The sequence below is a fragment of the Dreissena polymorpha genome, chromosome 2 (assembly GCF_020536995.1).
Source record: "Dreissena polymorpha isolate Duluth1 chromosome 2, UMN_Dpol_1.0, whole genome shotgun sequence".
NCBI lineage: Eukaryota > Metazoa > Mollusca > Bivalvia > Myida > Dreissenidae > Dreissena > Dreissena polymorpha.
Genome location: NC_068356.1, coordinates 13762517 through 13789572, shown reverse-complemented (window position 1 = coordinate 13789572; position 27056 = coordinate 13762517). Strand labels below are relative to the sequence as shown.

General features: G+C 36.9%; 3 protein-coding genes across 57 annotated transcripts in view; 2 read left to right on the top strand and 1 right to left on the bottom strand.

The window, feature by feature from the left end:
* LOC127865920 (ERI1 exoribonuclease 2-like) overlaps window positions 1-750 on the bottom strand; it is a 39159-nt gene extending 38409 nt beyond the window's left edge. For all 50 annotated transcript variants that reach the window (XM_052406012.1, XM_052406015.1, XM_052406022.1 and 47 more), the window contains exon 1: window positions 635-750. In XM_052406012.1, coding sequence (XP_052261972.1) covers window positions 635-660 — 26 coding nt within the window. In that variant the 5' untranslated portion in view covers window positions 661-750. The remainder of the gene's footprint in view (window positions 1-634) is intronic.
* On the top strand, window positions 705-25874 carry LOC127865910 (uncharacterized). Of its 3 annotated transcripts, none has more exons than XM_052405974.1 (14): window positions 705-783; window positions 2423-2483; window positions 2991-3073; window positions 3207-3262; window positions 3414-3451; window positions 3730-3852; window positions 4221-4423; window positions 6128-6298; window positions 7400-7586; window positions 7986-8137; window positions 9331-9663; window positions 10372-13808; window positions 19642-19894; window positions 21761-25874. In XM_052405974.1, the coding sequence occupies exons 2-14, from the start codon at window positions 2447-2449 to the stop codon at window positions 22061-22063; spliced, it is 5376 nt and encodes a 1791-aa protein (XP_052261934.1). In that variant the 5' UTR covers window positions 705-783; window positions 2423-2446; the 3' UTR covers window positions 22064-25874. The 3 variants fall into 3 exon arrangements, with proteins under 3 accessions (XP_052261934.1, XP_052261932.1, XP_052261935.1); XM_052405972.1 differs by having other exon boundaries at window positions 714-834; XM_052405975.1 differs by lacking the exon at window positions 2423-2483 and having other exon boundaries at window positions 740-834.
* LOC127865944 (uncharacterized) lies at window positions 24926-25874 on the top strand. 4 transcript variants are annotated; one of them, XM_052406106.1, is made up of 3 exons: window positions 24926-25063; window positions 25190-25539; window positions 25588-25874. In XM_052406106.1, exons 1-2 carry the CDS (start codon window positions 24926-24928, stop codon window positions 25508-25510), a joined length of 459 nt encoding a protein of 152 aa, XP_052262066.1. In that variant the 3' UTR covers window positions 25511-25539; window positions 25588-25874. The 4 variants fall into 4 exon arrangements, 3 of the variants coding, with proteins under 3 accessions (XP_052262066.1, XP_052262068.1, XP_052262067.1); XM_052406108.1 differs by having other exon boundaries at window positions 25218-25874; XM_052406107.1 differs by having other exon boundaries at window positions 25190-25874.
* Window positions 25875-27056: the final 1182 nt, after the last annotated feature.

Below are 27056 nucleotides of genomic sequence, written 5' to 3'. Positions count from 1 at the left end.
AAATTATGAATAAAATTATGAATATAACACATTTTTTCCCCATGTATTATTCGTTTTGTGTATTCAGCATTCCTTTTAAAGTCAAAAATATTATTTAATAAATAATAAATAATAAGAGTATTATATATATGACAAAATGTTTCGTTGCACGCTGTCATTCAATTTGGGGCGAGTTGTCTTTTATTTGGGGCGAGTTGTCTTTCGATTGGGGCGAGTTGTCCAATATATTTGGGGCGACTTGTCCAGATTTTCGGGGCGACTTGTCCTGGGGCGAGTTGGCTTTGGGGCGAGTTGTCTGGTAACCATCCGGAACTACCCGACCGACTGTAACTAAGCAGGTCTGCTGGATGCAAGAAGACGAGCCAGATGCAGGGAAATTAACCTTAATCATTACACTTTTTGCTAAAACATCACAGTCTTTTTATTAAAAACGTGTTACTTACATTGTTTTCTAAAAAAAAGCTGATATGTTTACCAAAACAAATCCGAATATTTTATGTCCGAATATGCTGCATCGTAACTAATAAAAGGTTCCGGCATTGTGATTCGATATTCATGAGCGCAAAACTTTCATTTGCAGGTATGTTTTATCTTTCTCAATAATTAACGTTATAATTAAATAAATTTCACTTACCTTGCTAGTTCTTTGGTAGATTTCATATTTTTCAGTGTTCAAATCTTGCGCTTCAAATCATCCACCTCGATGGACGCTTTCACGTTCCGACTTTCACAGGAGCTTTGGCATACTTTCGCTTAGCTAGGTTGCTATCCAAACAAATTACGGTACAAAAGTATTTTAACAGTCAATTTCTTCAAATGCTATGTAGCTAATGAGTAAGTATGGACCATTACTCACTTAAATTTCGCTTCAATATTTTTGTTTTGAAGCAAAGTGTTAGAAATGTTGAAAAAAGGGTTTAGGCACAATTAATGAATAATAACAATTCGGATACAGTATCTAGATCGGATTCAGCTCATATGAAGCGGCATTGGTCCCCTCATTTTGTGAAACGATGAGTCGATTTTAAATTGTGAATAATGATGCTTTAATTGCTCTAAATTGAGAGAAAATGATTCTTAACTCAGTCATTGAAATTCAGATTTAAATCTACAAGCAAGTCGGGCTAGTACTATGGGAATTTGAACAAGCCCGAGTCAGATTTTACTAGCCCAAACATTTTTGTTAAAAATGCAGATAAACATAACATAAAACATCCAAAGAAGCATTCATTTATTCAATCTTTAGAATACAATACAAATCTCTTATTAATTTCATCTTCATCCAAGTTAGCTTCCTCGTCATCTGAGCCAGCCTCTTTCGGATCCTGAAATAAGAATAAAATTAATTTCACACACAGATTTCAATCAAATCACAATTTTAAATATATACATAAAGTTTAGGTAAAAAATTAGCAGAAATGTATCCCATATATCCATGTGAAAGAGAAAGTAAACCTGAACCACCAGAAAATATATAAGCAATTCAGTTCCAGGTTATTCTACAAAAAGCCAGTTGACAAATGCGTCAATCACAGTTACCTCAGATTCGCATTCCTCAACGCATACTTGAATGACAACTGTTCGGCCATTACTCTCTGTGTTCAAACGCAACGCAAAACATTTATTTTACATAATAGTTATCCGGGAACCACAAAACCATGCACTTTGTGCGCAGTAATCCAATTATCGGCTGATTGCCCAGCACATGTGTGCAGTGTGTTAAAAAATAAGCGGCTGTTGATTTAAGCGGCTCAAAACTTTGTTTACAAATATTGAAAATGAAAGTGGAATTCGTTTTCTGTTTAATGAATTGTACAAGCACGTCGGGCTTGTAATAGTGGATTTCCTACAAGCCTGAAAGAAAAATACTAGTTTTTTGCTGTCGGACTAGTGCGAATTTCGACGACTGTTAACTTGTTTAAATTGTGAAAATTTGCGTTAAAAAAACCCTCAAAAGTGTTATGAACTGCCTTTCTCTAAGAAGAAAAAATCCCTGTATATTGGAGATACCCACTACATCATTTAAATAGGGCATGTCATAGTGTCTGCCAAGCGATCAGGTTTGATCCCCACCGTGGGAGCGTTCTTGAGATCTCTCCCAATGACACCAAGTACTGGTTCTACCCTGGAAAAGGGCATTGAGAGCGTTTCAATAGTTTGCAGGCTATTGAAGCAATTGAGTTTAAATAAATAGGTTTAAAATAATATGAAAAAGTGCTAGATCCAAATTTTGTGTGTATTTTTTAAAGTGATATCGTATAGACCGTCACAGCCTAAGATATTTATTTTTTAATCTGTGAAGAAGTCCTTAAACTTGTATAGTGTGGAATGCAGTATTCATGTTATTATTTTTGAAACAATTCTATGCGTTATTAATTTGTATGTTATCACCAGTATATTGTGTTAAAATGATCTTTTTTAGTTTGGAAACGCCAATGTATTAGATATGTCTGGCTCAGCTAAAAAGGGGACCAGTAAATTGGGTATGTAGGCATCACTGTATTTTGTTTACATAGAATAAATTTGCACATTTATGATAATCTTTAATTATTAACTTATATAATGTTATAATTGATTAGGTTATTTATTTCATTTAGTTCAAGTTTAAATTATTATTTATTATTATTATACCGTATTTATATAGCGCCCTTTTCATACTTGAGATGTGCGTTCAAAGGCGCTTTACATTTTTTCCCTGATCACTGGGTCATAAGTCGTCCGTTAACATCTTGGCGCAGTATGCAGCCACGGCACATTGGCTTATTTCCCTCACAGGTACCCATTTATACACCTGGTTGGAGAGGAGCAGATGTGGGATAAATTTCTTGCTCAAGGAAATTCCAGTGGTCTGGGTGGGATTGGAACCCGGGACCTCTTGATCCCTAAGCCAGCGTTCTACCAGTAGACCACTACTCCCACTGCTAAAGTATTGATTTAATGTGTTCAAGCAATTTTTAGTTATTTTTATTTAATTATTTTTTCCTTGACAGTCACTCCATCAAATTCAAAGAAATCACTGTCTACCAGGCAGTCATCATTTACGTCAAAACCAGGAATTTCTTTGATACAGAAGGTAATTTGCATAAGCTTTTATTTACTGGTAGAATAATAAACAAGTTTGTGGATTGTAATCTTTTTTGTTTGAAAGGAATTGATTACTACATTATTGAATATACCTGCATAAGAACCTCTTTTTTATTGCACAGGCTGAAGCAAAGGGTTCTCATATTGGTGTGAAGAGCAATGAAAACAAAAAAGATAGGTATTGAGAATTTATCCTTTTATTCAAGTTGATCTGTTCTGGTATACCTGGTATTTCCAGTATTTATGTCACAAGCAAATTTCTACACGCGCCTCAGGTCAGTGTTGCTGTCTATGATAACTATAATAACATCTGTCAACATTGTTTTAAGGAAATCTGTGCCAGTCAATGGGGAAGGTGTACAGAAAGGTATGAAGATATTTTCAATGTCAAATCACAATATTGTAATATACTTGTTTTGTAAATATCTAAATTTAGTTACATTAATCAGCACTTTATTTTTAACAAAACTGTTTTGTATTACAATGTACTATTTATTTGCTATAAATGGTGGTGTCAGAGATTGACTTTAGGAGGTGTGGATACATTCAATAGCAGTTAGTCAAACTAACAGTATTTTTTTATTAGAAACAAAAAACAGTGTGACATCTATTAAAATCAATATTTTTGTCTAATGCTATAATTAGAAAGACCCCAGTATGACACGGATGTCACCAAGAACTTTAACGACATGATAGACGGAGACCTGTCCAATGTGCCTGCACTTCCCAAGTCCATGGTCCGCATCTTCCTTAGTTCAACTTTCTCAGGTCTGTTGTACTGTCATATATTTTATAAGAAGCTATTTAACCTTTTTGGATATTATTAAAATTTTGTAAAATATATAGCATATACAATGTTTGACAATTTATAGTATCACTTGGTTTAACTGATTATTAAAAATTCGGTTTACCATAGGAACTTAAATTTAATGAACACCTCTGAATATTTATATTGGGCAAATTGTATTTTCATTTTCCTCTTATCACTTCTTTTGTAATCAAATACCCTCGTTTTGGTATGGATCAATGTAATTATCCAAGAAAAAAAATTCAACAGAATTAGTCAATTAGTAAATGTATACTAACTCTATCATTAATTGAACCGTCTTTTTATTGCCTTTAATTATGTTTTCCAGATTTTCGTGCTGAGAGAAACACGCTGGCTCGTGAGGTATACCCATATCTGCGTGACTACTGCACTGCTCGAGACCTGGACTTCCAGGTGGTGGACATGCGGTGGGGCGTGACAGAGGACAGCCAGAACGACCATTCCGTGGAGAAACTGTGCCTGCTCGAGGTGGACAACTGCCAGAAATCATCTCTCGGGCCGAACTTTATTGTATGCCAGCTTGAGTCACTAGCCTCTCAATCTGTCAATTTTGCAACCAAAATAAGACTACCTCCTGTCCATGTAAAATGTCTTTTTCCTTTTTAAATGAAATAAATTCCCCAAAAAGTTAATGTTATATACACAAAATTAGCATTATTAATGTAACAATATGCATAATCTTTAAATATTTGTTTAAAGGGCTTAACTATCATAGAAACTGATTTTTCTGAAATACTTAGAATAATGAAATATGATTTTAATAAACAAAATCCTCTTTGAATAGCAAATGATGCAAAATTACCATGCATCCCAGGGCTTTGGATTGCTTCCCCCAAAACAGTTTAGGACCTGCAAAATTACCATGCATCCCAGGGCTTTGGATTGCTTCCCCCAAAACAGTTTAGGACCTGCAAAATTACCATACATCCCAGGGCTTTGGATTGCTTCCCCCAAAACAGTTTAGGACCTGCAAAATTACCATGCATCCCAGGGCTTTGGATTGCTTCCCCCAAAACAGTTTAGGGCCTGCAAAATTACCATACATCCCAGGGCTTTGGATTGCTTCCCCCAAAACAGTTTAGGACCTGCAAAATTACCATGCATCCCAGGGCTTTGGATTGCTTCCCCCAAAACAGTTTAGGACCTGCAAAATTACCATACATCCCAGGGCTTTGGATTGCTTCCCCCAAAACAGTTTAGGACCTGCAAAATTACCATGCATCCCAGGGCTTTGGATTGCTTCCCCCAAAACAGTTTAGGACCTGCAAAATTACCATACATCCCAGGGCTTTGGATTGCTTCCCCCAAAACAGTTTAGGGCCTTACATCCCAGGGCTTTGGATTGCTTCCCCCAAAATTACCATACATCCCAGGGCTTTGGATTGCTTCCCCCAAAACAGTTTAGGACCTTGAATAACATAACTTTATTTTCTGTTTACAGAAAGATTTGTGGGCTTAACATAAATAAGTACTTGTTCAATTTTATTGTTGATTTAAACCACATTTTCATTGGCCAATTTTAGGATTTTAAGATACTTTTCGTGCCAGGGGCATGTTACTATGAACATCTTCTTGACCCAGTGAAGAAAGGTTACAATCTCTCATTCGATGTTTGATTGATATAGTTGTGAACAAACATATGAATAACAAGATGTTATTTAGTGAAGAATAAAAATTATTAAAGCAAATAAAGCTTAAATTAAGAGTTTTAAGCAATTTACAGAAACAATTTACAACTGTTGTCTTTTATAATAACCAGTGATTATAATCATCTACAAATAAGTATTAGTTTTTAACTTTATTGTGTGGAAAGGAAAAAAAAATCATATGCCAACTTCAAACGACAGTCACATTCTAGGTTTAACTTTTTTGTTTCTTATAATGTAAGGTTAAAGAAATAGAAAGTTTGTTTTATGTTTTTTACATAATTTTTATTATTTGCTCTCTGAATGTTGGATTGTTACAAAGCTTTTGTCATTTTTTTACACAATGCCAAATGGAATGTTTTGTGATTGGCCACTAAAATGAAGTGAATCCCTGCATCGTATCTCAGAATATTATATATCATGTGTACGAAATTTTTTCAACCTTCTGTTACTATGTTTTACATACCAAACAGGCTGCTCAATAACTTATAACTCGAATGCTATAATCTGAAATTCATCGCATTGTAGTTCCTGAACTTCACTTTACATATTTGTATTCTGTTTAAAGGTATTGTCTGGTGACAGATATGGTTTCCGCCCAATCCCAGTTGAGTTGGATGTGAAACAATTTGAGGTTTTGCGATTCGAGGCCACAAAACTTGATCTGAAGGATCGAGCACTACTTGATGAATGGTACAAACTGGACGAGAATGCAGTGCCAAGCATTTATTTGCTACAGGTAATAACTTGAATGGAAAATTTAAATAAATGTGTCATAATTATACCCCCACTAAACAAAGTTTAGGGGGGTATATAGGAGTGAGCTTGTCTGTCGGTCGGTCGGTCCGTCCATGTCCGCTCTCTAATTCAAGTAGTTTTGATCCGATCTTCACCAAACTTGTCAGAAGTTGTATCTACATGATGTCTAGGCCAAGTTTGAACATGAGCCTTGCCGGGTCAAAAACTAGATCACGGGGTCACTTAGTGCGTTTTAAACATTCAGCGTGTTGTCCGCTCTCTAATTCAAGTAGTTTTCATCAAAGCTTCACCAAACTTGGTCAGAAGTTGTATCTAGATGATGTCTAGGCCAAGTTCGAACATGGGTCATGGCAGGTCAAAAACTAGGTCACGGGGGTCACTTAGTGCATTTTAAACATTGAGCATGGTGTCCACTCTCTAATTAAAGTAGTTTTCATCCGCTCTTCACCAAACTTGGTCAGAAGTTGTATCGAGATGATGCCTAGGTTTTGTGTTGTTTTTGAATACCTGTAGTTGGAAAGATGAACTCACATTTATATATATCATTTAAAGAGTAAACAAGAGATGTGTTTGTCAGAAACACAATGCCCCCTATTGCGCTGCTTTGAAATAAAATTTCAATATATCATTTGGCGGGTTTGGAAGTTATCTCCCTTTTAAAGCTTATTACTTTCATTGGATTGTATTTTTTTACTTTTGACCTTGAATGATGACCTTGATCTTTCACCACTCAAAATGTGCAGCTTCATGAGATACACATGCATGCCAAATATCAAGTTGCTATCTTCAATATTCATAAAGTTATGACCAAACTTTAACGAAGGTTTAAGTTTTGGGACACACACATACAATGACAGACCGAGAGACTGGCCAAAAACAATATGCCCTCGATCTATCGATCCGGGGGCATACAAAATTCATCTATGTACATTTACTATTATCATTTTCTTTTCTTAACAGTTTTCATTATATTTCATGCTCATATCAGAAGCATAAAATGATGTATATTATGAAAATATGTAATGGTACTAAATTTCTGTATGTTTCTTGTAGTACATATTCAGCATTGTTCTTATTTCAGCCCATCCGGTCCAAGTTTACATTCTATGCTGACTTTTCTCCTGGATGCAGTGAGGTTCGCAAGAGGGACACTGAAGAGTGGAACAAGACATATGAGGCCCTCCAAGGGGTTCTCAGAAAGGCAGCCCTTGAAGTTTTTAAACAGAATAAAATCTCATCACAGCAAAAAGAGCAGTTCTTTATATCAGGTAAAGTAGAGCATGGAAAATGTACCCGGATTTTTTAAAGAAAATTAAATGTACTTACCCAGAATGTGTGTTAAGTATCGATACCCTATTTACGCTTTTGAAATATTGGAACCAGACCAAAATGTTACATGCCAAATTTATGTAATTATTTTATTAAGTGCAATAGCTGGAATTTTTTGCATGAAGGCCAATAAGTTCAATAATTATAACTACCCTATATATAATTTATGTACTTACAACTTTTTTCTCATTTTAAATAAGTAAAAGACCATGTGGCCAACATGTAAGTTCAAACAGCATAATATAACATAATACTTCTACTACATCAGACGCTTGCTTCATTAACAAACATAACCGAATGTTTCATATTTAAAACAAGAATTTTGCTGTTATTTCCAGTCACTGAGTGTGAAATTCAAGATGGCATTCTTAATGCCAGTGATGTCAACTCCCATTGTTTAGTGTACAAAAGGCAGTTCAATGGTGTGGATGACAAAGCTCTTGCCGATGCTCAGGCCTCTAGATTCATGGAGATAAAAACTACTGACAAGGTAGATTGCAATAAATTTGTGAATATGTACTGTAGCAATATCATGGTTATATATTTAAAATTTCTAACAGTAATTGTGTTTGAGAAAGTTGTGGTCCTTCATTTGATTGTCTTTTTTATTCTGCTATCAAGTTTCAGTTATTCAGCATTTCACTTGTTCAACTGTAGGTCCTGAGTCTTGTGTCTTTAAGTCCTCATTAACTTCTGGGTGGATGTAGTTCAAACTGTCACAGGTGAATTGTCTTAAGTGTAAATAATTGTACAGGAATAAATTTTGGATGTGATGAGTTTTGACATGATTGTGGCCCTTTGTTTGCTTTTTATGCCCCCAAAGGAGGGCATATAGTGATCGGACTGTCCGTCCGTCTGTCTGTCCGTCACACTTTGCGTTTAGGTTTCGAAAAAAGCTCATAACTTCTATGTCCCTTGAGCTATAACCTTAATATTTGGTATTCATGTGTAAACGGACAAGGCCTTTCCATACGCACAAAAAATTTTGACCCCTGTGACCTTGACCTTGAACTTAGGGTCCGCATTTAGGTTTCAAAATCTGTGTTGAGCTTTCAAAAAATGCTCATAACTTCTAAGTCCCTTGAGAAATACCCTTCATATTTGTTATGCATGTGTAAATGGACAAGGCCTTCCAAACTCACAAAAAATTTGACCCCTGTGACCTTGACCTTGAACTTAGGGTTCGCGTTTAGGTTTCGAAATCTTTGTTTAGGTTTCAGAAATGCTCATAACTTCTATGTCCCTTGAGATATAACCTTCATATTTGGTATGCATGTGTATATTGACAAGGCCTTTCCATACGCACAAAAATTTTGACCCCTGTGACCTTAAACTTAGGGTCTGCGTTTAGGTTTCAAAATCTGCGTTTAGGTTTCGAAAAATGCTCATAATTTCTATCAAGCGTTTATAGGGGGCATAAGTCATCCTATGGTGACAGCTCTTGTCTACTATAGAATATACATACCGGTAATCAAAAAATTTGGCGACATAGTAAAAAACATTATCATTTTCAACTCCTCTCACTGCTTAGCGGAAACTGCTCAAACTTTCACTGCTGTATGACCTATATTTACACATTGGCTTATTTGTTTTCTTGTTTATCTGTTCCACAATAATACATGTTGTGGGTAAATTCTTATCTCTGATAAAACAAAAAAGTATCATCTTCTCTTTCTGTACAAGGGTCCTGCCATTGACGGGGAGGTACAAACTCTGCGTACAGATCTGTTTGAGAAGAAAATCAAAAGCAAACTGAAAGACTCCAACATCCACACGTACACCCTAGCATGGACTCCCCAGGGGGTCAGTCCTGAACAGTCCACACAACATAAGGACTATCTTGCAAGGTTCTGCAAGGATTTCATCAAAGACTGCACACACCTGATTGATATCGCGTGGCAAGAAGTGTCCCAGATTCCCATAAAGTTGTCTAACTACTACTCGGATTATGTTGAAACTATTCACCATCTGAGTTTCTGCAACATGAAATGTGAATCATTCGCTGGACAGGAAGAAGTAGGTGTTTTTATGTTTTTGCACTTATTGTTACTATAACCACAAACTATTATAAACCCAATAAAATTTCTACTTTATTATTGTTTAACATCTTCATCCACTATTCTTAAATACAAGAACCTGCACAAAATAATTTTCATTTTTTATGCCCCCGGTAGGGTGGCATATAGCAGTTGAACTGTCCGTCAGTCAGTATGTCAGTATGTGTGTATGTCAGTCTGTCCGTTCGTCAGAAAAAAAAACGTTGGCCATAACTTTTTCACTATTGAAGATAGCAACTTGATATTTGGCATGCGTGTGTATCTCATGGAGCTGAACATTTTGAGTTGTAAAAGGTGAAGGTCTAGGTCATCCTTCAAGGTCAAAGGTAAAAAAAAAAAAAATTCAAAGCGGCATTCTCATGAAGCTGCACATTTTAAGTTATGAAAGTTCAAGGTCAAGGTCATCCTTCAAGGTCAAAGGTCAAAAAAAATTTAAAAAAAATCAAAGCAGCGTTCTCATGAAGCTGCACATTTTGAGTGGTGGAAGTTCAAGGTCAAGTTCATCCTTCAAGGTCAAAGGTCAAAAAAACAAACTTTTTTTTTTCAAAGTGCCGCAATAGGGGGCATTGTGTTTCTGCACATCTCTTGTTTATGTAAAATATTGCATATAACAGATGGTCTCAGAGGCTATAATGAAGAATAACATTTAAAATCTGTGTTGTTGCAGGTGTTGGACAAAGCAAGGGCATACATCCTGAACGACTTCATCAAAACCCCGCTGATCATCCACGCTGAGTCTGGGGTGGGTAAGACCTCCATCATGGCCATGATTATGAAGAGCATTCCAAAGTGGCTTAAGGATAAGTCCCACACAAGGCTGATTAGATTTCTTGGCACTTCTCCCAACACCCTCAACATTTTTGATGTCCTGTTCAGTGTTCTTGGTCAAGTGTCAGACTCCTATGACATGATAATTCCGCCGCTGAATTACAAGAGCATGGCTGCACTCCAGGCATTCATTCCCCGCTATTTGAGGCAAATCGCAACCACAGCTAAAGAGCCTGTGATCATCTTATTGGACTCTATAGACCAACTGACGGCCCAAAATGATGCCTACCTGATGAAATGGCTGCCGACAATGGTACCTCAGAACGTAAAGCTGATAGTTTCCATGCTACCCAATGAGCATGACATTTTGCAGAACTGCAAGAAACTACTTCCCAACTCTGAATGCTATGTGGAGGTGCCAATGCTTCCAGAAAGGACAGGCCAAGAGATCATGAAAATGTATCTCAGTAAAAGGAAGAGGAAAATCACAGACAAGCAGATGACTCTGCTGTTGTCAGTGTTCAGAGAGGCCCCAAGTCCACTGTTTTTGAAACTCTTGCTGGATGAAGCGCGAGTGTGGAAGTCTTACACTCCCATGGAGGACATCGTCCTCTCTCCCAGCGTCAAACAGGCCATCAATAAGCTGTTTGAAAAGCTGGAGAAAAAGTTTGGTGTCATACTGGTCAGTCATGCCTTGGGGTACATCACTGTTGGATTGGCTGGCCTCACTGAATTTGAAATTGAGGATGTTCTTTCATGTGATGATGATGTCCTGAATGATGTGTACAGGTACCATGATCCCCCCGTTCCTGGGATTGTAAGAATTCCTCCTGTATTGTGGGCACGAATTCGGTACGACATTAAGGAATATATCGTGGAGAGAATGTCCTATGGCAGGACCACTCTTAACTGGTACCATCGACAGTTCATTGAGACAGCGAGTGAGAGATATACCAGTGATGGAAAAGACATTGCCTTGCACAGGAATTTGGCATTACTTTTCCTCCAGGAACATGGATTGAAAAGGACTGTTATATTGAAGAACAGAAATAATCTGGAAATTTCTGATGCTGACAGACAGGTCACACCGCAGCCATTTACACCCAAAAATTGCAGAAAACTTGCGTGTTTACCTTACCATGCCAGCAAAGCATTCAGCACCCTTGGGAGAGAGTTTGTGAAGACAAATATCCTCTGTAACTTCCAGTATCTATGCATGAGAATTGCAGCGTTTTCTGTGCCCTCAGTCCTTCAGGATCTTAATGAATTCCTCAACAAAACAGATGATGATGAAGTGCTGCTTTTACAGCAGTTCCTGCAAGTATCAAAAGAAAATCTCACCCAACCCGTCCGTATGGCTTTCAGCATATTGAGCAGCCTGAATCCACAGAGCAACATGGCATGCTTAAACAAACTGGTAGATGATGCTAAGGCGTTTCTAGAGTCTCAAACTGTGCCGTTACTCATTCCCAGCTTTCCCTGCTTGGCCCCCAGACGCGATGCCTCCAGTGCCGTGCTGGCCTCTGTCAGTGATGTCACAGAGATTCTCGACTACTGCTCTGACAGTGTACTTCTCAAGGTTCGGGTTTCCGAAGACCAAAAGGAGTACAGGTCTCCTTATGTCCTATTCAACACTGCCACACAAGAATCTGATTACTTGGGCATTGTTAATGGTAAGGACATTGGTAGTCAGCTGTACTACAACGGCAATCATGTGTTTTATGGAACGAGCAGTGCTGTTGTGTGTTTCAATGCAAAAACCAAGTCAACAGATGAATGTCCATTTAAAGAAATTGTTTCAGATTGGTCTGAGTCTCAGATCCCTGTTTTCTTGGCTTTCAACAAAGAAAACAATTATGGAGCCGTTATGTTCCCAGATATCATTATAGTTATCAGCATTCCAAGCTTGACATTTTCTCAGTCATTTGTGACAGGAAAAATGCTGACAAGGTTCAAGTCTTGTCTGATACTGAACGATAGCAAGATTATAGCTATAGGAGTGCAGGAGAATTCAAGTGCTGTTGATTCTCAGGGTCCAGAGAACCAACATTTCATCTGCTTGTTTAATTTTGGAAAAAGAGAACCCATAGCTAGCTACTTTACTGACAAACAGATGGATTTAATGATGCAAGCATTTGCAGGTTCGGAGGAGACATACGCTATTGCTGTTAAAACTCAACGAAATAATGATGAACAAGGTCCAGATGGAAGGGCTGCTAGTGGATTTAAAACAGAGATTTTATTATTTGACGCTGGAAATTTAAAACAACTCAAGTCATTTGAATTTGACGGTGAAGTTCTTCAAATTGAAGGTAACCCAATGAAATCAGAGTTCAAGGTGCTGACGACTGATGGATTCATGCGTTCACTTAATCGATCGAATGAGACAAAGTTTCCAGTGAAGTCCTCAGTTAAGATGTTCACCACCCTGTGGGAGAAAGGACTCGTGCTTCTCTGTTCAGGCCAGGGAATGATCAACCTCTGTAACTCAGATGGTCAGTTAGTCGGAGTGTTTCCTGCATATTCTGTTGCTATCAAAAACATCAAGATCAATGACCAGTTGGTCACCCTCAGCAGTAATTGTGAGCTGAAGTTGTGGTCGGTAGATGCTTTGATGAGTGTTGTCAAGCAGGCCGAGGACACTGCCAGTAATGAGTCAGCCTCTCTTTTAGGGCAGCTGGATGTTACAGCCATGGAGGTTTCTCTGGATGACAAGCTTATCTTTATTTGTAAGGAAGATAACACCATGCAGATCTGGGACAGTGAAGCTTTCCAGTTGCGTTCAAAGTTTCAGATGGGCCTCACTGGAAGTCTGTTGCATCCACTTAACAACAGTATCATAGTACACGACACAACCCTCGGAAAATTGAAGGTGTTTGATTTAACTGGCAAATGTTTGTTTGAACCACCTACCTCTGTTCAGAATGTCATGTTCTCAGAGTTAAATTCTTCTAGAAAGACTCTGTACTTGATTAGTGCAATTAAGAAAGGCAAGGAACAAATTGACGAGATTAACATGGATCTAATGCAGTATGTGAAGTGTATCAAGTTTCAGCAGTCTCTCACGTATGAAAGCTTGGACTTCAAACTATCGGAGGGGGACAGGTATCTGATCATTCGTTCAAAGATTTCAGAGCAGGAATTTGACTCATTCAAAGCCACGTGGAAGAAGGGTTGGTGGGGAGAGCAGAACTGCAGGTTCAAGTTCCATGCTGTTGACCTGAAGCAAGGCAATGGGGCCCTTGTTCCCTGTCTGAGAATCCTTTCCAAGATCCCAACACTCGGTATAGGATACCTGCCTATGGGACCATCAACAGTGTTGATTACTACAAGAAGGTAATGTACCTTCTTTCTGCCACATTTATTTATTACCATCAGTTCCTTTTCTTATCCAACATCGTCAAAACTATAGTCATCAAAATTAATATAGGCCTGCAATTCCTTCTATTGTGAATGTTAAACCAGGCTTTCACAGATGCTAAATGTCATATAGACAGTCTTGGACGTTGTTGATGCATTATCTAAGACCTTGGGCATCATGCTGTGTTGATTTAAAAAATTCTGTACAATGTCCTAGGAAGCAATAATGTAGATTTTCTTATTTTATATCGTTTTAGTAAGATTACTGCCTAAAATACTAAAATTGTCTGCTCTGGAACTAATGCATCTATATTGTAGACTTGCCATAGTCCATATCCATTCATTTTTGCATTGTTTGGTTCTGTAGCATCAATTGCATGGACATGTTAATCTTAAATCTCAAATGGATACTAACAACCATTGCATGAAGCTAGTTTTCATGGTGTTGCAGAATTGTGTTCTTAAAACATTGGATTTCAAAGTTATTTTGTTTTTGAGTTTATATACTCTTTAACAATTTTTGGGGGGTATACTGGAATCTGCTCATGAGTACTTTGTGTCACAAACTTACCTCTCAGTTTCTGTCTATCAATGTTTATATACTTTGTAGAAGATCAGGTTATTTGTTTGTATGTGGCAACTATAATGCGAAGTTATGTGCCAGAACTTAGTAAAAAATTTGATACTTTCATGATTGAATGTGTCCACTTTGTGTCACAAACAGTTTTGTGTGTATCACAACAAAACTTTTTTATAGGGGGTTATTAATACTATGTACAAGTATTGCCCATTATTTGTATGTGTCACATTGCAGAGTTATGTGCTCTTGAACTTGGGCACATTTTAAATAGTTAAATAATTGTACATGCATACTATGTGTAGTGAACAGTTGTCTATGTATCGAAATGAAACTTATTTATAGGAGTGTTGTTTTTACTCTGACAATGTAGAAGTGCCAGATGTTATTTTAATGTATTTCATATAGTTTGATGCAGAGTTATGTGTGCTTATACTAAGGCAATACAATTGGTAAAAATGAAGTTTGTTGTCTTTTCAGTGATGAAGAGACATGATAAAGTTTTGAGATTAATTTTACTAATAATTATACCAAGTTTTGCACCTGATTTAAATGAGCCATTGCGGGGGTATTTGTTGTCTTTGATATCTGTTCTAGTTTTTTCTAATTATTTTTTTTTTAATTACTTGCATTGTTAAAAAAGCAATAAAAATTATTTATCATTTAGTCTGTGATTTTGTTGAGTGCAAAATACAATAATTGCATATCAATTTCATCTTAATTGTTTTTTATGATTATTATTATTTTAGATTTATTATTTGTCATCATGGACAGTGCATCATCAGACTGACATAACCACAAGCATGATATTGCATTTTTTCACAATTGACTAATGAGCGTGCTGGATGAAATCGTGCCTGTGGTGGTTGTTTTGTCATGATACTGCTACTGGGAATAGCACTGTCATACTGAGTGTTGATTCAATTAATAAGATTTGTAAAGCATGCATCAATTTATTGTAAAAATGAGACATTGTATTGTGTTCTGCACATTTCAATATACAGTATACTGGTAATTTAATTCCATTACCCCTCAGATATGCATTTTGACAGGTTTCTAGTCCTTTAGAAAATGGAAATCAAATTGACAAGCAGCAATCATCATAACCTGAACAGTATATAATGATATACATATCATGTACTCTCAAGCCGCTATTGTTTTATGCTGGTTGAATACATATAGCCATTTACATATGTATCTAGATAGCGTTAACGTCTTGTGGTGTATTAACAATATTTTTAATTAAATGATTAAATGTAATGTAAATAAGGATTTTTCTATTGATACAGAACTAATGTGAACTTTGATATAATAACTTTTATGTTCTGGTAAACAATTCAATTTTCAGGAATTAAATTCATTGGCAGAAGATTGATTTTGGCATATTGTTGTTTTTTGACGACCTTTCGTCTATAAAGAGTTTTGAGGACATTGGCAAAAGAAGTAAAATCATTTTGAACTAAAGTTGCATGAAAGTCAAAAGTGTGTGTATATTAGTTTGTGTTTTATCCTTCATGTAAAAGTATGCTTTTTATGCTCCCAAAGGGAGGCATATAATTTCAACAACGTTTGTCAATCCGTCCACACTTTATGGTTTCAGCCAAATCTCACCAGGCACATTGGAGTTATTGCCCTTGAATGTCTAGCAATATGGCTCATTTATGATTTCTGCTCTCTTAGTCAACCAGTTTTTAATGGATCATCACCAAATTTTCTTATAATGTTTATTAGCATAATATAGAGGATCATCTATTTCCACTCAAATCTAAACACCTCGCGTGAATATGGCCTCAAAACATTTAACTCGTGTGATACATAGAGAATAACAGGTTACTGCCTGATCTTATGCTCATGGTGAGCTTTTGTGATCGCCTTTTGTCCGTCGTCTGTCGTCAACATTTTGCCTTGTGAACACTCTAGAGGCCACATTTATTGTCTGATCTTCATGAAATTTGGTCAGAACATTTGTCCCATTGATACCGTCGTCAACATTTTGCCTTGTGAACACTCAAGAGGCCACATTTATTGTCTGATCTTCATGAAATTTGGTCAGAACATTTGTCCCATTGATACCTTGACTGAGTTTGAAACTGGGTCATGCTGGGTCAAAAACTAAGTCACTAGGTCAAAAAAAGAAAAACCTTGTGAACACTGTAGAAGTCACATTTGATGCCCAATCTTCATGTTACTTTGTCAAAATGTTTGTCTAAATGATATGTTGGTTGAGTTCAAAAATGGTTTCGGTCTGTTGAAAAACATGGCTGCCAGGGGGCGGGGCAGTATTCCTTATATGGCTATAGAGAAACCTTGTGAACACTCTAGAAGTCACAATTTTTGCCCAATCATCATGAAACTTGGTCAAAACATTGGTTTTATTGATATCTCAGACGAGTTTGAAAATGGTCCAGATCGGTGAAAAAACATGGCCGCCAGGGGGCCGGGTTGTTTTTTAACCAGGTTTTCCGAAGGAAAAAACTGGTTATTAGATTGGCGAATGCGGGCGGGCTGGCTGGCTGGCTTGCTGGCTGGCGGGCTGGCGGAATAAGCTTGTCCGGGCCATAACTATGTCGTTCATTGTCAGATTTTAAAATCATTTGGCACATTTGTTCACCATCATTGGACGGTGTGTCGCGCGAAATAATTACGTCGATATCTCCAAGGTCAAGGTCACACTTTGAGTTCAAAGGTCAAAAATGGCCATAAATGAGCTTGTCCGAGCCATAACTATGTCGTTCATTGTCAGATTTTAAAATCATTTGGCACATTTGTTCACCATCATTGGACGGTGTGTCGCGCGAAATAATTACGTCGATATCTCCAAGGTCAAGGTCACACTTTGAGTTCAAAGGTCAAAAATGGCCATAAATGAGCTTGTCCTGGCCATAACTATGTCATTCATTGTGAGATTTTATAATCATTTGGCACATTTGTTCACCATCAAGGGACGGTGTGTCCCACGAAAGAATCACGTCAATATCTCCAATGTCAAGGTCGCCACGACTAAAAATAGATTTAAAAAAAAAAAAAAACTTACAAAGGGGGTTAATTTTTTTTGGTCATTTCAAAAGTTCAGTTTGAGTTTTCTCCCTTTATCAGATTTTTTTTTCACAATGAAAACCTGGTTTTGTGACAATTTTGTCCCTTGTCTTATATGGGTATAGTAAAACCTTGTTAACACTCTAGAGGCCACATTTTATTTATTGTCAAATCTTCATGAAATTTGGTCAGAAGATTCGTCTCAATGATATCTTAGATGAGTTAGAAAATGCTTGAAAAACATGCCTGCCAAGGGGCGGGGCATTTTTCCTTATATGGCTATATATGGCTATAGTAAAATCTTGTTAACACTCTAGAGGCCACATTTATTGTCCAATCTTCATGAAATATTGTCAGAAGATTTGTCTTATTGATATCATGGATGAGTTCGAAAATGGTCACGTTTGCTTGAAAAACATATGGCTGTCAAGTGGCGGGGAATTTTTCCTTATATGGCTATAGTAAAATCTTGTTAACACTCTAGACGCCACATTTATAGTCCCATCTTCATGAAACTCGGTCAGAAGATTCATCCCAGTAATTTCTTGGATGATTTGAAAATGGTTTTGGTTGCTTTAAAAACATGGCCACCAGGGGCGGGGCATTTTTCCTTATATGTCTATATATGGCTTTAGTAAAACCATGTTAACACTCTAGAGGCCACATTTATTGTCCAATCTTCATGAAATTTGGTCAGAAGATTGGTCTCAATGATATCTTGGATGAGTCCGAAAACAATTATGTTTGCCTTAAAAACATGGCTTCAAAGGGGTGGGGCATTTTTCCTTTTATGGCTATAGTAAAATCTTGTTAACACTCTAGAGGCCACATTTACTGTCCAATCTTTATGAAACTTGGTCAGAAGATTCATCTTGATAATATCATGGAAGAGTTAAAAAATGATTCCGGTTGGTTGAAAAACATGGCTGCCATGGGGCGGGGCATTTTTCCTTATATGGCTATAGTAAAACCTTGTTAACATCCTACAAGCCACATTTATTTTCCGATCTACATGAAACTTGGTCAGAAGATTTGTCCCAATAATATCTTGTTATCTCAGGTGAGCGACTTTGGGCCTTTCAGGCCCTCTTGATCTGTTTATCATACCTTTTCGTCCCAGATTTCAAAGAAATAATTTTAAAAAGCTGCAGTTTTCGCGGGAAAGAATAAAATTTTTGTCGTTTGACGTGTTAATAATGACGTCATAAGAACGCGCGCTTAATATTTGTAAATATTGTTTTTTATGCCCCCGTTTCGAAAGATCGGGGGAGTATTGTTTTTTAGCCTGTCTGTCTGTCATTGTGTCAGTCATTATATGTGTGTCACAAAACTTTAACCTTGGTTAAACTTTTATAACTTTTGCAATATTGAAGATAGCAACTTCATATTTGGCATGCATGTGTATCTCATGGAGCTGCACATTTTGAGTGGTGAAAAATCAAGGTCAAGGTCATCTTTCAAGGTCAAAGGTCAAATATCATTGTATTTTTCGTTCCTAAAACTTTATCCTTCGTTAAAGTTTGGTCATAACTTTTTGAATATTGAAGATAGCAACTTGATATTTGGCATGCATGTGTATCTCATGGAGCTGCACATTTTGAGTGGCTAAAGGTCAGGTCATCGTTCAAGGTCAAAGGTAAAATTTATGGCTTCAAAGCGGCGCAATAGGGGGCATTGTGTTTCTGACAAACACATCTCTTGTTTGCTGTTTGTGTCGCAATTTGTGTTTAAAATATATTACATCTTGGTATCAAATTGTTTGTTTTGTTTAATCTGATTTGATTTTACTAAAAATGAGTACTTTATAGTTGATTCTGAATAATATTACCATCCTCCACACATGACTGATATAAGAACATCCTGTTGACTATGATATAAAAAAAATATATCAGGCAACGTTATATCAGGCAGATATCAATCCGGTGGTATGATAAAACCCTTTAGAATGTCATGTTGTGTACATTTATTGTGGGTTATTGAAATGATACAGAACAGGGGAATGTGTATCACATTAATTTCTTGTTTGTCATGGTATATTTTACTGTCTTATCAATGCCATCAATTGTCAATCACACAGTTGATACACCAGTTCCAAGAATTAGCATATCAAACAGATCCACACTCCAAACCTTCATGACATGCCCATGGTCTGGTACATCTCCTATGGCACCTAGCAGCATGTGTTTGTCCCCACAGGTGGGTGGTGTTCTGGGACATCCCGACGGGCAAGTGTGACCAGCGCATGTGCAAGGAGACCAAGGAGCCCATGTTCTACCTGCCCACTTGGTGTGGGGGCGACCAGTGCACGGGCCAGACCAGCGTCATGGAGACCGATACCCAGAGGTCCCTTCTTGCAGTGGGCTCAGATGACGGGTATGTCATGGTGTACAATGTCGCCACTGGCGTACCTGCTGACAAGAAGAAACCTGCCACCAAACATACTGGAAAGGTAACCAGCTTATTGTTGTTGTTGATGGTTCCTTTTAGGGAGTTTTAGTGTATTGTTATTCAACTGCTTTCTAAGAAGTAACAAGCACACAGCAATGTCCGATGGGCGGGGCTAACCATGCATGGATTGTTGCAATATACCAAAATGGGTCTTGAGCAGTATGTGGAAAGCTTAATTCCAGACCTGTCTGCACATTTGCAGTCTGGTCGACAGATGATCCTGTCAGCTAATAAGACCATTAAACCTTAAGAAACTTTGTAGTGTACATTGTAGTGCCTGGCCAGACTGCAAATGCGCAAGCTGATTTACAGCTAGGCTGACCGCATGTGTTAAAAGACCCCTTTTCAAATGATGGGGCTCTAACATAACAGGGGGCAATTGTTGTATCTTTGTGGAGGGCTTTTCTTTGCATGTATGCATTTGTTTTCTCCACATGCTTAAACTTTAAGCTGTTGGTTTAGTTATCATTTGTTGTCAGGTTAACATTGTAGCCTGTAGCATTGAACACTTCACTTGGGTACAACAGTATGGATTTATTTTCTTTAAAATGGTGGTTTAAGCCTTGTATTCAGTGTCATGTCTCTCAGTTAATGCTGTAAGTAATACTGAATGTAAATTGTGTAAGTAGAATGGTCAGTATGTTCATTAAGGAAAAAAAAACAATTGCTCATTGCAAAACTATATTGTAACAAAAAAGTTACTATAGTCTTTGCAGCATTTTGTGCTAACTCATTAGATATCATTCTACGACTAAGCCCATGGCGATAATTATACTAGCCTGTATCAGTTACCTGGTAGAATGGTATTTGTTTTTCTACATATGCAAACATGAAATCAATTGATCAATTTTTCCTTGAAGATACAAAGCCACTCTTGAACTCCATCTATAATCTGTCACAGTTGAAATTAGATTGTATCCTGTTAACATGCAATTTCCATTATGTATTGATCCAAGATAAGATTACTTGTATTTACTTGTATCTGGTCGGGAAACTGTGTTACTTCCCTTTATTATCTCCTTTTTTTTGCACTGATTTTACTGTTACAATAGGGACCTACATGTATAAAGGTGAATAGGTAAAGGTCCTTGATAAGATATATTAGTATTATATTATTTCATGTGATCGTTATTTATAGATATCATTCATACAGGTTTCTTTCGGGAGTGTGATATTTTGATGCCAACATCATGCTATTATTATAGTGCTAATATGCTCCAAAAGGTTAAATTACAATTTAACTGTTTCATGCTTAAAATGCATCTATTTTATTAACTGAAACACAGATTGTCAAATGAATTTTTTTATAAGTTTGTTCCTCATAATCAGAGAAATTCAGTTAATTTGAGACTGTTTGCTGTGTAAATTCCTGTGTTTGGTGCACTCAGCAGTATAGACCATACATGTAGTTGACTGATGGTTCCATTGGAATGTGGCTTATAATAGGATAATAATAGTTCTGAACAGGCTAATCACTGATGACATTTTCCGCTTTTAAGGAATTTTTTGTTTAAAGGAAGTCTCTTCTTAACAAAAATTGAGTCTAGGCAGAAAGTGTCATCCCTGATTCTTTTGTCAGTACTGCACAGGCTCAATCTGGGAAGACTCTTAATGCACATGCATTAAGCCCAGTTTTCACAGAGCAAGGTTCATTTTTAAACTCTCATTGAACTACACTGTTCAAATTGAAATCATTTTAATTAGATTTCTACTTCAATACTTCAATATATCTCCTCACCAAAACTTCAATATATCTCCCTCCATTACAAAGCAGGAATACAAAACTGCTCATTGAGTTTAGGGAACTTAGCTTTTCTTTCTAAATGCATGTAAAACAACTTCACCAGTTTTCACATACATGTTTCAGGTCCAGAAGATTGCCATATCTCTGAATGGCAAGTGGCTGGCGTCAGCCTGCTCAGACAACGTGCTCAAGCTGTGGGACCTGGGCACCTACAGGGAGCTATTCTCGGTGGGCCTGGATGCTAGTGTCCAGCGCCTGGCCTTCAACTCAGCCTCCACCAGGCTCCTCCTGTACACCGGGCACGAGACCACCAGGATCATGGTGTTTGATGGGATACGGACAAATCCCCTCCCGGACAAAAACCCTCCTGTTCTTTTCATAGGGGATGGACAGGGGGTGAAAAAAAAGAAGAAAATCCTCCCATAAAAAAACGGGGCCAGACAAAAACCCTCCCGTGAAAGGAATTAAACACCAACAAGTGTAATTGTTTCACACAGTGTTGCATTCATTAATCCAAAAAAATTACCCATTGTGTGTATTGTGTTTTCAGGGGGTGAAATTGAAAGAAGAAAATGTGTATCGATTAACTGTATACATACCGCTTTTCTAATGTGCATATATATCCGATAGTCCAATATAATTACAACATCAATTAAAACATAAAATGAGGCCATTTATAGACAAGTGAATTTAAATTTAGATTGAATGCAATACGATACAGAGCAACGTTTAATCGCGTCATATGCACATTCATGCAAAAAATTTGCTTTCCGGGAACCTCGGAAAACCTTGCGAAAATGAAATTCTGTTTACAACTAAAAATGCGTTTGCATGTAACTAATTTGTCTGAATTACTTATTTAATTTATCTTTGACTGTAACGTTTTCAATTGCATTTTTGCAGACAATATTTAAATGCATATTGTCAAATCTGTCAATGATTCAAAAGATCAATAGCACATACAGCATTACCGCTAGTCACTAACGGTTATTCAGGCCCAATAATCAGCTAATCATAACAATGAACTAGTTAATGGCATACAATAATATATATCAAAATATCAAACTGTTAATATGCAACTGCGGACGAAAACCATCCCGTGAAAGCAATTAAATACCAACAAATGTAATTGCTTCACACAGTGTTGCATTCATTAATCAAAAAAATTTACTCAAAATAGCAAACTGTTAATCTGGAACTACTTTTAGTTTCAAATTAGTTTAATCACAGAATCAATTAAAAGCAATTAAACACCGACAAATGTATTTGCTTCACACAATATTGCATTCATTTATCCGAAAAATAAAAACCTCAGTTCAAACACATATAAATTACGTCAAATGGGTGGAAAATAACAACAACATTTTCAATTCGGAAATATTTAAATTAGTCAAGATATAGTGTAATATGACCTACTGAAGTGAAGTAAATATTAAACAAAATAATTATCTCGGATAACCGACAACAAAAGACAATGTCGGAAATGAAGTTCGGAAATGACCGATTTCGGATTAAAAATGTATAAATAATCATTGGTACTTGACTTCGTGGCTCAGATTTCACGGAAGGGTTTTTGTCCGCCCCCGTTTTTTCATGGGAGGGTTTTCGTCCAGCCCCGTTTTTTCATGGGAGGGTTTTTGTCCGGCTCCTATAAAACTGACTGGAGGGTTTTATCTGGGAGGGGTTTTGTCCGGCATTCGTGTTTGATGTGTTCCCAGGAAAGAGCTAGGGCTGAAAGGATTTTGGAGGAGGGGGGGGGGCTGGAAGTAGGGTTAGGAGTGTAGGGTTTAGTATTGGGGCATAGTCATAACAAATAAATTTGTTGTGATTTTGGCGCGACATAACTGCAAATACTAGTAGTCATGTTCAGTACATATCATCATTATAATTGTTGTGTATTATTGTCTGTTACATACATGTTATTGTAAAGGTCGAATCTTTAATGCAAGAACAATACAATTGCTGACACAATTGCGAGTTGGAACAAGTGAGGGGGAATCTAGTTGATCCAATAAGGACATGAAACCAGTATGATCAGGTCCTCAATGTTCCCAGGAAATATCTATGGGGTGAAACTAAAAGGGTGTGGAATTCTTTGAACTTAAGCGTTTCATAAAAAGAACTTTTGTTTATCATCATTGGCACCTTTTTCATAAAATGATAAATCTTTTCTGTCGTTTAATGTAGAAAGATTGTTTGTTGGATACTCACACACCGGTATCTGTGTGTCTATTTGACGACAGTCTCAACTGTGAAATGCTCTATAAATACACATTAATAGCTGCTCTAGAATGTTTACATAGAATTGCACAATAATAAATCTGTCCCTATAAGGCCGGTGTTAGTTTATCTTTAACTGTGTAGCTGTTTCCTTGTATCCACTGTACTGTGATATTTTTGCTTTGTATTTTGATTTCTGTGATCTAATGTCTGCACACTCATTTGTATTATTAGATAGACAGGGTTGTTTTTATATTGTATTTGTTATTTCAACATATGTTTCATGTATGAATGTACTGTACATATTGTTGTTATTTACTCACTTTTGTTGTTTTTTTCAAAATGGTTTATGGACTAAAGCACAAAAACTTTTACTCTATGTTTTGTTCTCAAGGACTATTAATCAGAACATGTCTTAGATGTTGTGTTCAATTCTATTTCATCTCTGCTCAACTTTGGAATGAATTGCCAAATTTTGTTATACACTGTTATTATAATATTTATTATTATGTGTTCCAGTTTTAAATCACACTTTTCAATTTATCCTTATTTAAGACAAGATGAGATATATACTTTATGGAGTGTTTACACTTACAGATAGATGTAAATATGCCTCATTACCTGTACTGTTACATTTTCAAGAGCTTTTTCATCTTTTTTATCATTGTTTATTTTCAAGAACATGGAAAAATAATATGAAGTCTAGAATTTCTACTGGCGTTTTGTTTATTTAACTGTAATCCTATTCACAAAAAGATACATGAACAGTTTTAATTCTAGTTGATGTGTATGTAATGTACATTTAAAATATCAACAAATTTATGCTGTGGTTTTAAAGGTTATATATACCTTAGAAATCTACAGTTTGTATTTGTTTGGGTGGTGTTTGTGTTAACCTTTCTTTGAAATACACATTGTTTTCTACACGCCAATATTTGAGCTGAGATGTTGTTTGAATTGAGCCTTTTTCTTTTTTGAAAACCGGGCTTAATGGATATGCAGTCAGCAATGCTTTTATTGTATTTTTGTGTAAAGAAAGTCGCTTAGCGAAAATCATCCCTGATAGGCATGTTCAGACTGTACTGGCTACTCAGGCATGTTCAGACTGTACTGGCTACTCAGGCATGTTCAGACTGTACTGGCTACTCAGGCATGTTCAGACTGTACTGGCTACTCAGGCATGTTCAGACTGTACTGGCTACTCAGGCATGTACAGACTGTACTGGCTACTCTGAGAGGACCTGATAGGCATGTTCAGACTGTACTGGCTACTCAGGCATGTTCAGACTGTACTGGCTACTCAGGCATGTTCAGACTGTACAGGCTACTCAGGCATGTTCAGACTGTACTGGCTACTCAGGCATGTTCAGACTGTACTGGCTACTCAGGCATGTTCAGACTGTACTGGCTACTCAGGCATGTTCAGACTGTACTGGCTACTCAGGCATGTTCAGACTGTACTGGCTACTCAGGCATGTTCAGACTGTACTGGCTACTCAGGCATGTACAGACTGTACTGGCTACTCAGGCATGTTCAGACTGTACTGGCTACTCAGGCATGTTCAGACTGTACTGGCTACTCTGAGAGGACCTGATAGGCATGTTCAGACTGTACTGGCTACTCTGAGAGGACCTTTAAGGCCCATGCGTTAAGCCATGTTTGCCCAGAAGCTCTTTATTGCGCTCTAAAGATGTTCCGCTTACAAGTGGTTTGTCATTCTGTGTCATCCACATACTAATGTTGATATGTAATATTAATAAAAAGAAATCACAAACCGAAACAAAATATTGCTTCAATATTTTTTTTAAGTTTTTTTTTCCTGTCCCTTTATTCATTTATTTATTTACTGTATTTTCCTCCAAGATTGTATGGTCACTCATTCGTTTATTTTATCATTTTATCTTTTATTTCTTACCTACTGGTACATACAAATATGTATTTTTTATCTTGATGTAATATAAAATGCAGTGTTACTAATTTATTAACTATCAGTTTAGAATAAAATATTAAAAATGATTTTACTGTAATTGTTAGACCAGAACCGTTACGACTGCATATACCCTTGATCACTGGAGTGGTTAAATACTTACTAATTGACGGCAATTTTAGCTCTTAATTGTAGCGGATTTACATTTTTTCACATATTAACTTTTGTAGCCTTAACCCTTTCAGCGCACTTATATCAATTGATAATTAGGCAGTTTAGTAAAGTTTATCTTCAAATTGAGTTGTAAAATCTACCCTAATAATTTTATGGAACCTTGATCATAGGCGGAAACTAATGTTATAAATTTTAAATAAAAGTTTGCGGCAAATTTGTGAATCTCTTTATCGCTGTGAATGAAAGATGAAAGAGATGCATTTATTGTTAGGAATCTGTACAAAAAGATTTGGGTTGTATTTAATGGAAGCTTGGTGTACTCATTTTGCTTCCATTGCTCGTCACAAAACCCGGTCGCTTGGATGGAGAAGCTCTTTCAAATTTTAGTCGCCGTACATGTGTTGGCCTTAATTGGAGGATAAATATTAAACTTGAAATGTGCGTTGCTGATAATTTTTATTTCTTCATACATGGACCACTTTTTGGAATGGTTCCGTAAAACCATTGTAGTATTAATATTAATCGACTTTGTGATGGGTCCTTAAACTGCCCGAAATATTGCGTTTGCTACTGATACTTATTTTCAATTTTGCTAGAACCCACCCAAAGTGGGATGGAGGTAGTTTTACTCATTTTCTACAATTTTTTTCTCATTTACACATAATTATTTTTTATGTAAATGAGGTTTTCTCGAAAACATTCATGCAGTGTTGTGGTGTTTATTATAATTCCGAAGATGTGGGCGTGTCAAAACACATACAGATTTCCACTGCTTCTCTTCAACGCGTTCATATATTATTAATTACCAACAGGTAGGCATTTCGCCTCGTTCTCAGTGCTAGCCCGCCCTGCGCGCCCGTCCCTATTGCCGCGTGCGTGACACAGCGGCTTGCCGCCATTTATGCGTTCACTTCGATTCAATTGAACTGTACTAATGCTGCAGTAATAATTCAATTTCCAATCCAATAACTGTCATAAAACTCGACGAACGAATAAGAAATTTGTGCCGAAGCCCCGACATCAAATGAAGCAATCGACCTGAAAGTAAACAAATAAATAAAACATGAAGCTGCACGAATCAGGAAAAGATCGCTGAC

What these genes read in the sequence shown, in the direction of transcription:
- LOC127865910 (XM_052405974.1), top strand. Translation starts at nt 2,447, where the DNA reads ATGTCTGGCTCAGCTAAAAAGGGGACCAGTAAATTGG. An exon ending in AAAGGGGACCAGTAAATTGG is followed by an intron (nt 2,484 to 2,990) that starts GTATGTAGGCAT and finishes TTTCCTTGACAG; the next exon opens with TCACTCCATCAAATTCAAAG. An exon ending in CTCTCGGGCCGAACTTTATT is followed by an intron (nt 4,424 to 6,127) that starts GTATGCCAGCTT and finishes TTCTGTTTAAAG; the next exon opens with GTATTGTCTGGTGACAGATA.
- LOC127865944 (XM_052406106.1), top strand. Translation starts at nt 24,926, where the DNA reads ATGTTCAGACTGTACTGGCTACTCAGGCATGTTCAGACTGTACTGGCT. An exon ending in AGACTGTACTGGCTACTCAG is followed by an intron (nt 25,064 to 25,189) that starts GCATGTACAGAC and finishes CAGGCTACTCAG; the next exon opens with GCATGTTCAGACTGTACTGG.